The sequence below is a fragment of the Fundulus heteroclitus genome, chromosome 21, assembly GCF_011125445.2.
Source record: "Fundulus heteroclitus isolate FHET01 chromosome 21, MU-UCD_Fhet_4.1, whole genome shotgun sequence".
In the NCBI taxonomy this organism is placed as follows: Eukaryota; Metazoa; Chordata; class Actinopteri; order Cyprinodontiformes; family Fundulidae; genus Fundulus; species Fundulus heteroclitus.
Genome location: NC_046381.1, coordinates 40,522,054 through 40,534,553, shown reverse-complemented (window position 1 = coordinate 40,534,553; position 12,500 = coordinate 40,522,054). Strand labels below are relative to the sequence as shown.

General features: G+C 43.6%; 1 protein-coding gene across 1 annotated transcript in view; it reads left to right on the top strand.

The window, feature by feature from the left end:
• map7d2b (MAP7 domain containing 2b) overlaps positions 1–12,500 on the top strand; it is a 47,767-nt gene that overhangs the window by 5,252 nt on the left and 30,015 nt on the right. Inside the window, exon 5 of the mRNA XM_036124974.1 lies at positions 4,684–4,760. Coding sequence (XP_035980867.1) covers positions 4,684–4,760 — 77 coding nt within the window. The remainder of the gene's footprint in view (positions 1–4,683; positions 4,761–12,500) is intronic.

Sequence of the window (12,500 nt, the reverse complement as noted above, 5' to 3'; positions counted from 1 at the left end):
TTTTATTTTTAATCTTCAATACATTAGATTATTATTGAAATTTTCATTTATCTCAGTTAATATCTATTCACTAAGGAAACCCGTTATATAGATTAAGACAGACCTTTTATATCTGTAATTAGCGTTTTTTCCACTTCCTGCTAATAAAAAACAGCATTTTAATATTAGAATATTGCAAAGAAATGGGGGCTTAATGAAAAGTATGCCTGATAACATCTTAAAGGCTGTTTTATTCAAAAGGTAGTCATAATTTGTCAACTAGCCTCCTTAAGAAATGCATTTTGTAATTTATTGACTATGACGTATTTTTTTCCTAACTTGCGATTTCAATGAGTTTTTTTTAAAGGTTTTAAGAGCGAATGCATGACGTTGATGTGATTTAGAGGCGTTAACGTGGTTGAACCCGTGTTGCTGCTCACAGAAGTCGATGGTTTAATCCGGTCATCTGTGCCGATGTTTGGTGACCAGTAGAAAGCTGTAGCCCAGGGGTTTGTGACCACTGAGGGAGTTTAGTGTGATAAAGCGCGTCATGGGGAATAAATCTGCATCTGACTGCGTATTTAACGACCCGCCGCTGGGAAACGTCAGCACTGAAACCTGAACTCCACCGTTTTTAAAACACAACATCTGTCTTATTGCCTGAACATCTGGGCATGGCCTGTTGGGATCCAGAGATGCTGAGGTGGGATTTCAGACCAACGCTGTCGAACCTTAGATCATCACAGGGGAACGTTTGACTCAAGCCGTCAGAATTTCAGCCAGTTTGACCCGAATCATAAGAACTGAATCCCAAACATCAGGTGTGCTGGTCGCTGGTGAAAGGCTCACTGAACAGGGATTCCTTCTGTAGATTTAATTGTGTTGTGTGCCCCCATCTGCATAACTTATTGACGTAATGATTGGTCAGGCTCTTGGGGAAATGACATCACTTTCAGAGCATCATCTGCCGTTTCCTGGAGCAGACGACCAGCATGCATTTCACCTCGGATGAGGTCAGCGTGGGTCAGAATACGTAGAATAAAAGACCTGATGGCCTCCGTCTGCAGCTGACAGCTGTGGTTGGTACTGCTGCCTTGCAGCTAGAAGGTCCTGGGTTTGAAGCCCGGTCTGGGAACAGATATGGGGAGCGGTGAACTTTTAAACCCTGAGGTTTCATCGTACAGTTTGAGCTGTAGCTGAGTACAACGACTGAAAATATCGTACAGTGTGCGCCTGGCTTCACCTCAGAGCCTCGTTCTTAGGTATGAAGCCTTTCTTCTCCTCTGCTTCGGCTCCATCTTGGTCCCACACTGCAAAAAGGGAACTAAAAGTAAGTAAAATATTCTTAAAATTTGTATATTTTTCCTTGATTTGAGCAGCTAAATAAGACTATTTGCCAATGGAATAAGAATTTCTACCCCTAAGATAAGATAATTAGACATCCTGCACTTGAAATAAGATGATGGAGATGAATTGTTCTTATTTTAAGTGCAAAAATCTTATTCTATTGGCAAATACTCTTTATCAGCTCAAATCAATGAAAAATACACTATTTTCAAGAGGATTTTACCTACTTTTAGTTCCCTTTTTGCAGTGCAGCTGCCCGGCCCGTTCAGATAAACGCTGACATCAGCAACTTTACCACATGAGGCTCAGAACTCGGTCCCTTTAAGCACCGATCAGTTTAGGTTGTAATATGTCAGACACGAGGCAGCAAGAGTCCTCCATTAACCATCTAAACCAGCACACTGCAAAAACGTAACTACAAATATGTAAAACTGTCTTAAAATGAGTGTATCTGTCCTTGATTTGAGCAGATAAATAAGATGATCTGCCAATGGAATAAGAGTTTTGCACTTAAAATGGGAACAACTCATCCCCGTCATCTTATTTCTAGTGCAGGATGTCTAATTATCTTATTTTAGGGGTAAAAATGCTCATTCCACTGGCAGATATTATTATTTACCTGCTCTAAGACAGAAACACAAATTTATTTTTAGATCAGTTTTTGCAGTGCATTCATCCCACTGCAAGTACCCCCCCCCCCCCCTTTCCTTTTACAGCCCACGTTTCCCCCCTAAATCAGGCTAGGATCAGAACACCAGCGCCCAGGATCCATCCGTTAAAATCCTCCCACCTGCAGGACATTCCCTCCCAGTGCATCAGCATCATTATTAAGTTTAATAAATGTAAATAAAGTGTCTCCCAGTCAGACCTTTAACCCATCAGAGAGTGATCAGCATGCAGACATGCCTCCTCAGATGTAAATGAGTCAGTTAACCGAGGCACACCTGGCTGCTAACTATCCTGGATTAACTCTCAGCTCTGCCCCCAGATTCAGCCAATACGTCGTTATTCTGTTGCACCAGGAACTTTAACAGTGACAGAGCAAAATTAGACCCTTAGATGAGCATTGATCTGGTTGCATGTTAGTTTTACCCCGTAATGTGACGCGTTTAATCAGTAATTTTAACCGTTAGCTGGTTTTCTGTGCATTCCTGCATCAGGATGCAGCAACAGACTCTGCTGCAGTCCGTTAATCCATCCTGCTGCCCGCTCCAGCTTTGATCTGCATCTGTATCAGTTACTGGCCACTTTCATCCTCTCTACCCCACCTTACATCTCCCTCTCCCTTTAAACACCCCCCCCCCCCCCCCCACCTCCTGCAGCGTGTGCATGACTCTGCATGCAAACCCCCACATCGCTGAGCCGGGGCCTTCCCATCCTTTAGAAACGGGCGTCAGCTTCTATAGTGGAGGCAAAGCTGCTGCAGGTCTGGAGATTAAAAGAATAAAAACAAACTCTGTGAAAGAAACGGAGATAAAACACAAAACAATGCATTAGTCAACCAAATTAACCTTTAGGAAATAATATTATGACAAAACGTGTTGTTAAAAGCACAAAGACAGCTGGACTCCAGCTAAACTGTTAAAATATTTAGATTCAAGCATCAACAATAAGAAAATCGCTTTAATCACATTAATTAAAGCTTTTAAAGTTAAAATCTGCTTCCTCACAAAATGCTGGAGGAATTTTATTTTGTTATATCTGATACACAGCAGCAGCAGTAAAGGTTATTTCTGCTAGGAAGCTTCTAAATGAAATCATTTTCCTTCCATAAATGTAAAATTCTGCTTCTTTAAGCATTTTCAAGATGAATTAATATTTATTATACAGGCAGAGAAATTAACGGACATTATTTTACGTCACATTACAGCCGCTCATGTTTAAAACAACTCGTCATTTGAAAAATGGGATTTAAATGTTGCTATTGGTGGCAATAAAATGCCTAAAACTCAACTTTAGCCACTATTTTAAGACAGCCGTTAATTATGCACAGAAAATAGAAATAATGGGATAGAATCATGAAAATATTTATTCCGAAAAAGATCAAAATCAAAGCAATTATTTACCTGATTTTTGCAGTGAGCTGGATTTTCTAATCTTTTTATTATAGGATAAACATCTTTATGGCTGTTTTAATATTATTATTATTATTATTATTATTATTATTATTTTATTATTATTATTATTATTCATATAATGTTTTTTACTCAACAACACAAATAAACACAACAGACTGCAGCAGAATTAACATTACTTGTACATATGGGGATATTTTTATCAGAATAACGACAATAAAATACAGTTTCACGTGGATTTATTGTTCACCAACCTCTTCAACCTTCAAAGCAACAAGCTGTGTTTTATAGCTGATCTACGCTCAGTGGATCACAGGAAGAAACCGTGACGGATGATCAGAAAACAAGAAAAAAACAATAATTACACGAATCCAGCACCAAAAACAGTGAATATTAAGCAGTAAATATTTACATAAATAAAATCAGGACCTCATTGGTTTGCTTTAAGCAGCACCTTTAGGTGCCCCGCCCTGCTGGGGAGGCGACAGCTCGCTCAACCAGACAGAGGAAAGGAGCAGAAAACATAAATTAACATTTATAACTGATATCTATCTAACAGGAAGGACGACCAGACCCTCCCGCTCTCACCTCCTCAAAAAGTCAGTTTGGCGTGTAACGTCACATTATGTCACCTGGGAAGTATTCACACCCCTGGTCTCTATTACGATAAATGAAGGAATGAATATCTCCTCCTCTGTCCATTTTATCACAATTAACCGCCTCCTTCAGGCTGTTTTCTGCCTCTGTGATGATTAGGTTTTAGTTTTTTACTCTAATGTTTGCATCCATTGGAGGTTAAATGGGGAGAAAGGATCAAAGGGATGCGGCTTGTATTAATAACAGGTTCACCGTCTGACTGTGTGTGTGTGACTGTGGCTATGATGGGGGGGGCTGTGTGACGAGCTGCATCTGGCCCCTCCTGTCTGGTAATGTGCTCTGTCACCAGAGAGAGAGAGATCGAGGTAAAGATGGGGGAGAGAGAGAGAGAGAGAGAGAGAGAGAGAGAGAGAGAGAGGGTGGGGGCAGCGGGGCTGAGGAGAGGGAGGGATGATAGAGGGAGTCGGTCCTGGCAGGCGGAGGAGAGCAGGAGCAGCGGCGCCGTATCATGAACCCCTGAGTGACAGAGCCGTAGCATCAGCGGGCGGCGAGCAGACGAGTGCCAGGCTGTTGCACGCCGTTGCCATGGCGCAGCCGTCTCCGTGCGCATCGCCCGGCGTCCGTCGCCGCAGCGATGGCTCGGTAAGAGAATCCTCTTCTTCCCCGTCTCCGAACGCAACGACAGGAGAGGCTGGAGGCCCTGGTGCGGCGGCGAGCCGGCGGCGCCGACAGACGAGGAGGAGGAGGAGGAGGAGGAGGAGGATGAGGAGGAGGAGGAGGAGGAGGAGGAGGAGGAGGAGGAGGAGGGGAGCACCTGGACAACAGGCCCAAACGGTGGACCTGGGGAGGACCGCCTGACGGAGCGGAAGGTAAGCGGAGGCTGGAGCTTTGTTGTGGGTCCTGATGATGTCACTGGTGGGGAAAAAAAAAAGGAGGGATGGGGGCTGGGAGCGACGGAGAGGAGGTCTGGAGGTCAGGTGGGGAAGGAAGAGGGGGATGGTGGGATGAAAAGGGTGGGGACAAGAGAACGGAGGATAGGAAGTGATGCTGTGAGGAGGAGAAGTGATGCAGGAGGCCAGAGGAGAGAAAAGGGTGTGGAGGCTGCAATGCAGGAGCGGCTCAGCACTTTGTCTGCAGACCTCAGAGGGTTAGGAGCGGCGGCGTGAGGCGGCGTGTGCGCTGACATCATCCGCCGCGGGACGCCCGCAGACCTGCGCAGGTAGACGGCTTCACCTGCTGCCGCCGGGCTTCTTCACCTGCTACAGGTGTGTGTTTCTCTGCCGGTGTCTCTGCCGGGAGGCGCTCTGACTCCCTGCAGGGAACCACGGCTCTCCTTCATGGCCACAGAGTGCGACATGGTGCTGGCCCTTTAAGCTGCGCTGGCCTCCACCCTGAGTCTGACGTCTCTGCTGCCAGCGCCGCGCCGCAGCCTCACCTAAAGACGCCGTTCTGCCACACAGCCATCAATTATTCACTCCGGCCATCAGCTGGATGGGCGTCCGCCCCGCAGCGCCTCCGGCTCCGGCCCGGCGGCCTGCCGCTCAGGCTGATCTGAGGTCTGCCGGGCCCAGCGGAGGACGCTCGCTGCAGCAGAAACGGCGGCGTCTCGTCTTACAGCGCCGCAGCCGCTGGCGAGCGGAGGAGCGCTGCGGAGGACCTTCTGGCCCAGAAACGCTCGGGAACAGATTCATTCATGAGCAAAATGTTGAATCGGTGGAAAGGTGTCGATTAGTCAGGCTTAACCGAAAATCTGTGACAATTTTAGCGAGAAAATCAATTATGCTTGAGCTGATCTGTTATTATTTTTAAGTGTTAAGCATCCAAACAGAGATGAGATGCACAGATTAATCAGCCGGGGACTAGAATCGACTCCAACCACCTCCTGTCTGAAAACACACCAACCAGCAGCATGGTGTGCACCTTTGATGCATAAATATTGCTAAATTTTAAATACCTAATCGTTTCCTCTTGGGTTTACAACCTCTGCCTCAATCAGCCACTGCAAAAACGGAACTAAAAATAAGTTACATTTTCTTGAAATGAGTGTATTTGTCCTTAATTTAAGCAGGTAAATAAGATTATTTGCCAATGGAATGAGATTTTTGCATTTCCTTAAAACAGGAACAACTCATTTCCATAGTCTTATTTAGAGGGCAGAATATCTAAATATCTTATTTTAGGGGTCGAAATACTCATTCCATTGGCAGATAATCTTATTTACCTGCTCAAATCAAAGACAAATACACTCATTTCAAGAAAATTTGACTTATTTTTAGTTCCGTTTTTTGCAGTGAGTAAACCTGGGGCGGTCCTTTTTCTCGTGTGTTGGGATAAAAATTAAGAGTCAGCAGGTCAGAGCCTGATGGGTGCATCTCCAAAAATCAGGAAAATGTGTTTCTTATCGAATGTTTAAGGTGTTAAAAGTAAATAATTTCAATGAAACGGCTGCAGAAATGGTTGGAATAAAAGGACAGGATGTGAGAACCGGCCTTCAGCTCTGTGGCTTATTGTGAAGCGTTTAAATGCCTTTCCATGACAAACTCTGACCCACCAGCGCTCGTACATCAGGAAAAAGGTCGTTGTGATCCAGGAGGCTGGTGGGATTATCTTACAGTTTGGTGTTGGGTTAATCTTTGAGCTTCCTCTTCATCCCGCCCGCTCGGCTCCAGTCGATGAGGATTTGGACGCATCAGAACGGGACCCTGACCTACTAATGGAGCGGCCGTTTCATTTCTTTCCAGCTTGGCCAGATAAACGCAGAGACAGAATAAAGCAGCAGGCAGCGCGGAGCTGGAGACGGGTCGATATTTAGCTGATATTTTCTCTTTGGGACGCGCCTCTCAGGTTCATCTGGTGTCGCAGTGAAGCGTTCTGCTGCAGCTGGGATTGATTTGCTCCCTGCACTGCAAAAACAGACCTAAAATGTTCTTAAAATGAGTGTATTTGTCCTTGATTTGAGCAGGTAAATAAGATGATTTGCCAATGGAATAAGATTTGTGCTCTTAAAATAGGAGCAACTCATCTCCATCATCTTATTTCAAGTGCAAGATGTCTAATTATCTCAATTTAGGGGTCAAAATACTCATTCCATTGGCAGATAATCTTATTTATTGGCTCAAATCAAGGACTTTAAGAACATTTTACTTATTTTTAGATCCGTTTTTGCAGTGTGCTCTGTGAAAACAGGCTTCCTTTGGGTTAAACGTGGCCCCTTTAAGTCCAAAACACAACCCTGGCTGCTCCTAATTGAGCTGATAAACCAGAGCTTCTGTCCTGCTCTCTGCACTGCAGGGGTTTATTATTTATGTTGATTGGATTCAGCCTCCAGCTCATAATTACGTGAGCTGATCGCTGGCAGAAAAACACTAAAAACATCCAGCCTCCTGGCAGGAAAGGTGCAGCAGCCGTTCCAGCAGCAGCAGAGCTTTAAACAGAGGAAACCTGAAACCAGACGAGGAGAAATATCCTCCTGAGGTCCTGCTGGAGGAACGTTGCTGTTTAGCTTGCTGTTGTTTGTCAGAGGTTGTTGTTTTGCTCCCTGCTGGTTTCTGGCTGCTGTCTTTGTGCCGTTTGCAGCTGTTGGGTCCGGGTAGATGAGGATGTGTGTGTGTGCTGCTTCCCGGGCCGCTCTCAGAACCGCGGTCCATCCCCCCTGGCGCATGGACACGCCCCCCCCCCCCCCTCCCCCCCGTCTCAGTGTTTCTGAAACAGGTGTTTGTGTGACTGGCGTAACGCTTCTGCTCTCTCTCCGCTCTGCTTCGCCTGCTGCCCAGGTAACCCTAAGACCCCGCCCTGCCATGCCATTGGCTCCGCTCAGCCCAATGAGCTTCCTGCCGCTTCCAGCGCCAGCCAATCCCGCAACGTACAGACCTCAACCGCTCTGTGTGCCACGCCCATCCCCCCCCCCGCAGCTGATCCGTGTCTGCATGCGTGTCTTTGTGTCGTCCTGTGACAACGTCCTCAGGTGCTCCAGGGGTCTCTGCTGAGGAGGTCTGCATGCTTTATACCTGGAGCACCAGGTCCCTCCGGTTCAAAGACGCAGAACGCGATGAACTTTTAACATGTTTTGTCTTGCAGCATTTCACATCTGGTGTCCATTTATTATCTTGTTCCTGTTTTTTTTTTATCAAATTAATCAAATGTTTGAACAGAACCTTTTACAAACGGCCAATCTGAGTGAATCCGTATTTATCACACAAAAACTCGCTCCTGTCAACGTTACACAGTCACATAACTACATTTCTATGATAAAATAGGACAATTAATAGCTTGCATACAAGTGATAGGAAATGGGAAAATAAATAGAAGAAATAAAGACATGAAACTAGTTTATTTTCTATATATTTAAATTCATCCATCCATTCTACACCCATTTATCCATGCAGGGTCGTGGATGGGGGGCAATTATAGACCAATTAACTTAACAGTCGTGTTTTTGGCTCAGACATGGCTCCCCAGATGTAAATGAGTCAGTTAACCGAGGCACACCTGGCTGCTAACTATCCTGGATTAACACTCAGCTCTGCCCCCCGATTCAGACAACTACGTTGTTTTTCTGTTGCAACAGGAAATTTAACAGTGACAGAGCAAAATTAGACCCTTAGATGAGTATTGATCTGGTTGCATGTTGGTTTCACCCGTAATGTGACGCGTTTCATCTGTAATTTTAACCGTTAGCTGGTTTTCTGTGCAGAAGGTTGGGGTTTAAACCCAGGACCTTCTTTCAACAGTGCAACCCAGAACCAGAACCAGACATGGAGAAGCAGCATTTAGTTCCTATGCTCCACTGATCTGGAACAAACTCCCAGAAAACTGTAAAAGTGCTGAAAGCCTGAGTTCCTTTAAATCAAGAATAAAAACCTGTTTGTTTAGAGTTGCCTTTAAATGTAAATGTCGAAGCTTGTAGCTCAACTCGTCTTATTTCTTAACAAACTGTTCCTTATTTTAGTTGTAGCTCTTAGAAAATCTGGACAAAGCTGCTTTAGATCAAAGATCCCACGACACCAAATATCTCACGCTTGTTATTGCCTTATTATGACTAGAAACATTAAGACACTGCTGGATTTTATCAAGAAAAACGATATATTTATTGGGGATGTTGCCCCAAAACTCCTCCAAAGGGAGGCAGCCTCCATCATATCTTTGTCCTTTCATAATAGTTATCATTATTGTTATGTATTACCTTTATTTAACTTGTTTAAATTAAGGAACTGATTCTGCCTATTATAGCTTGTCATACCTCGCTCAGGCAGCCATTTTCATTTTTGTCCCACATACATACCTGCGGATGTCAGTTTATTTGTCTCATTATTCGTAATAAAAAGTGATGAATTCTGGAGATAAATCGACAAAAAGATCCCAACATATAATTCAGTTATTGCTAAATGTGTCACGAGTTCTGAGGCCTGTTCAGGACAAAGTGTCTCCAAACAGCCTCCTGCTGCTGCAGGATATTGACGGGAGTCATTTGTCTTTAATTATGCAGGGCTGTGAGGAGATTATAGAAAATTACTTCGACATATCTTGTTCTAAAGTGGAGACAAAACGTCTCTGAGGCAGGAACCATTTTATCCATGGCTGCCACAACATGGCCCTTTTCGTAGGTGGAAGAGTCGAGTTTGAATGGATCAAAACTGCTAAATTACGACATGGAGAAGAGCTGAAATGACCAGTTTCTGCTTATATTATGATTATTTACTGTTGGTATAAATAACTGAAAGGCTTTGTTCCTTTACGCGTGGTTATAGAAAACCTGCTCCATTTTTTACATATTAAAAGTCTGAAAAGGGAACAATATGCCAAACAGAAAATTAGATCTGCACCTTGTAAAACCAAACGTTTGCTTTTCTTCAGTCATTTTCATCCAGAAGTCGACTTTTATTTTTATATTTTCCAGCACTTTAGCCAGACCTTTTTGCAGTGTTTTAAATTTGTAAATATCCAGCTAATGTCTCTGAATAACAAACTACAGAAAGCCTGAAGAGCTGTTGATCAAGACCACTTTAAAAGTAATTACAGGAACTTCTGGGAATAAATGTGAAGAAATTAGGAGTGTAATATGGACTCACCCATCCTCATCACAACAACAGGCTGCGCCCCTTCCTGTCCTCCATTGGCCTTGTTTAGCCATGCATACGTGTGATTCTCAGCAGGGAACCCAGTCCATAAAGCTCCACACACACCCATGCACATCATCATCATACCAGACATTCAGCCTGTAGCCATCCACCTCCCAGACCAGACAGCATCCAGCAGATATTTTCAATCATTACTGCCCCCATTTTACAGATCAGCCGCTGCAAAGCACCTCTCTCTTTGTTTATTTGTTTCCTCATTGTGTCGCTCTAGGAAATATGTGCACTGTAATGTCAACTTTTATCAAGAAAATCTGCTTTTCATACTCCGTAACCACTCTGGGAGTCATTATCACGGAATTGTTTCCACATCGTTGAACCATTTAGGATGAAAACTGCTTATTAGAGGAGATTAAACTCTAACGACTGAAGACTGCAAGACAAAAAATACAAAAGAAACTGCCGATGGTGAATCTAAACGTGTCAAATGATGAATTGGGTCCGATTTAAGTTTAAATCCAGCATTTATTTAATTTGTGAAATTAAAACAGGGTTTTGTTCAACTTCTGTGTTTTCCTTGTTTCTATCTTTACTAAGATACATTATAGTTAAAAAAAAAAAAACAAGCATCCCGTTTTAAAGTGTATCATGAAATGAGTGATACTGTTGCACACGTTATGTGATCTGAAGCCCGGCTGCCACAGATTTCTTTGGACATGTCCAGAAAATCCACATCATGTCCGTCTAAATTCCATTTTTACTGCACAGAAGCTCCAAAGATACACATATGAGGATATCCTGCAGAACATTTGCAACAACAACCCAATAATAACCTTTGCTTTAACTACGCTACACTATGCAGACGCTCTGTCTGCGCTGATGAAAAAAAACACCTCATAATGCTAAATGCAGGGACAGCAGGGAGTTGGGCCTATTATTGGTATGTTTAAACATTGAACCTTCGGACTGAGATGGTGAAGATAAATGAAGATATATATATAAAAGAAAAAACAGAGATTATACAGAATACGAAAACAGATTTAAATTATTTTTTGAGGGAAATAAATGAATGTGACTCTCTGCCCTTGAAGTTTTTGTGCATTCTCCTCTTGTCCATTAATTCATTGCAATTTCAAGCAGGTTTACACACTAATATTGATAAATGAAAATGTGACTGAAGGAAATTACTGGAGCAAGGATTTTTTTGAGCTGTCTGATAACATTAATTCTGCATTTAGAGAAATGAAACGATTTTAAGCTTGACTAAACAGATTTAAATAGCATATTTATGATGCTTTGGTTTGAGCTCGGCTCTAAGATCTGCTGGTTAGAAACTTTAATAAGAATTTCTAAATATTATTCATGAAACATCTCAAAAACAGGAAGTGGCATTTAAGTAGCATGTTATGTATAGTAAAATTATGTTTTTTTTGATTGGGTCTCAATTCGTTTATACCAAATATGAGGATAGTTAATCTACTTAGGGAAAAAATGCTGATAATCCCTTTTCTGTTAAAGCCAGTAAAGGTTTAGATGACATTAACTCAAAACTAGATCCTATATTTCAGTTATTCTGGGTTCCTTCTGTCGTGCTTGCTTCCACGGTGCCTTCAGGCGCTATAGGAAAGCTTTACGTGTGATTTTCCTTCATCGTCCTCCATTTCATGATGAAGCACTTCTGCTGCTGCCGCTTGCCTTTGCTGCCTTGCACTCACCAAGTGAATTCATGCAGCGGCTGCACGGCTCATCGATCTGCACCTTTATCTGTGGTGAGCCGGCAGGTTTGTGATTGTGATTCAGGTGTTTTGTCTCAGGTCTGCCCCAGAACATTTTAATATACCGAACGCAGCGTGGATCGGGGGGGTTTGACTCAGCCCTGGAGGGTCCTGTGGGAATAACTGACCCGGGTGTTTTTTCTCTCTTTTTGAATAGCAGTCGACTTCCTGCTGTCTCCACCAGCCATGGGCTCAGCCGACAACAACACAGCTCTCCAAACTCTGCGGCAGCCCTCAACTCCCCAGAGCGAGGTGAGAACGGATCAGACGAAGAGCAAAACAAACCCTTCGTGGACGTAAAGCTTCTCGGTTGCAGCATCTAAAACCTGCAAAGCCAATGCAATTGTGATAATATGTAGAATATAAACCACATGTTCCTCAGGCTTCTTTCTGTTTTCCCATCATCACAACGTTTCCACCGTTCCGCCTCAGCTGCAGCATCTCAGGCACTCGTTTCTGCAGCGAGGTCACCATCCAGCTGAGGGATGTCTACCGGTGTGCAGGGGGGGAGGGAGGAGGGAGGGGGGGAGTTCTTAGCTATTGGCAGTTTGCACACATTGGTATTGCACTGGGAGAGAGATTGATTGTTATATTGTGCAGCTCGTTAATATTGACCGCGGGTTATACTGCAGATGGTTGATTTAGCTTTTTTT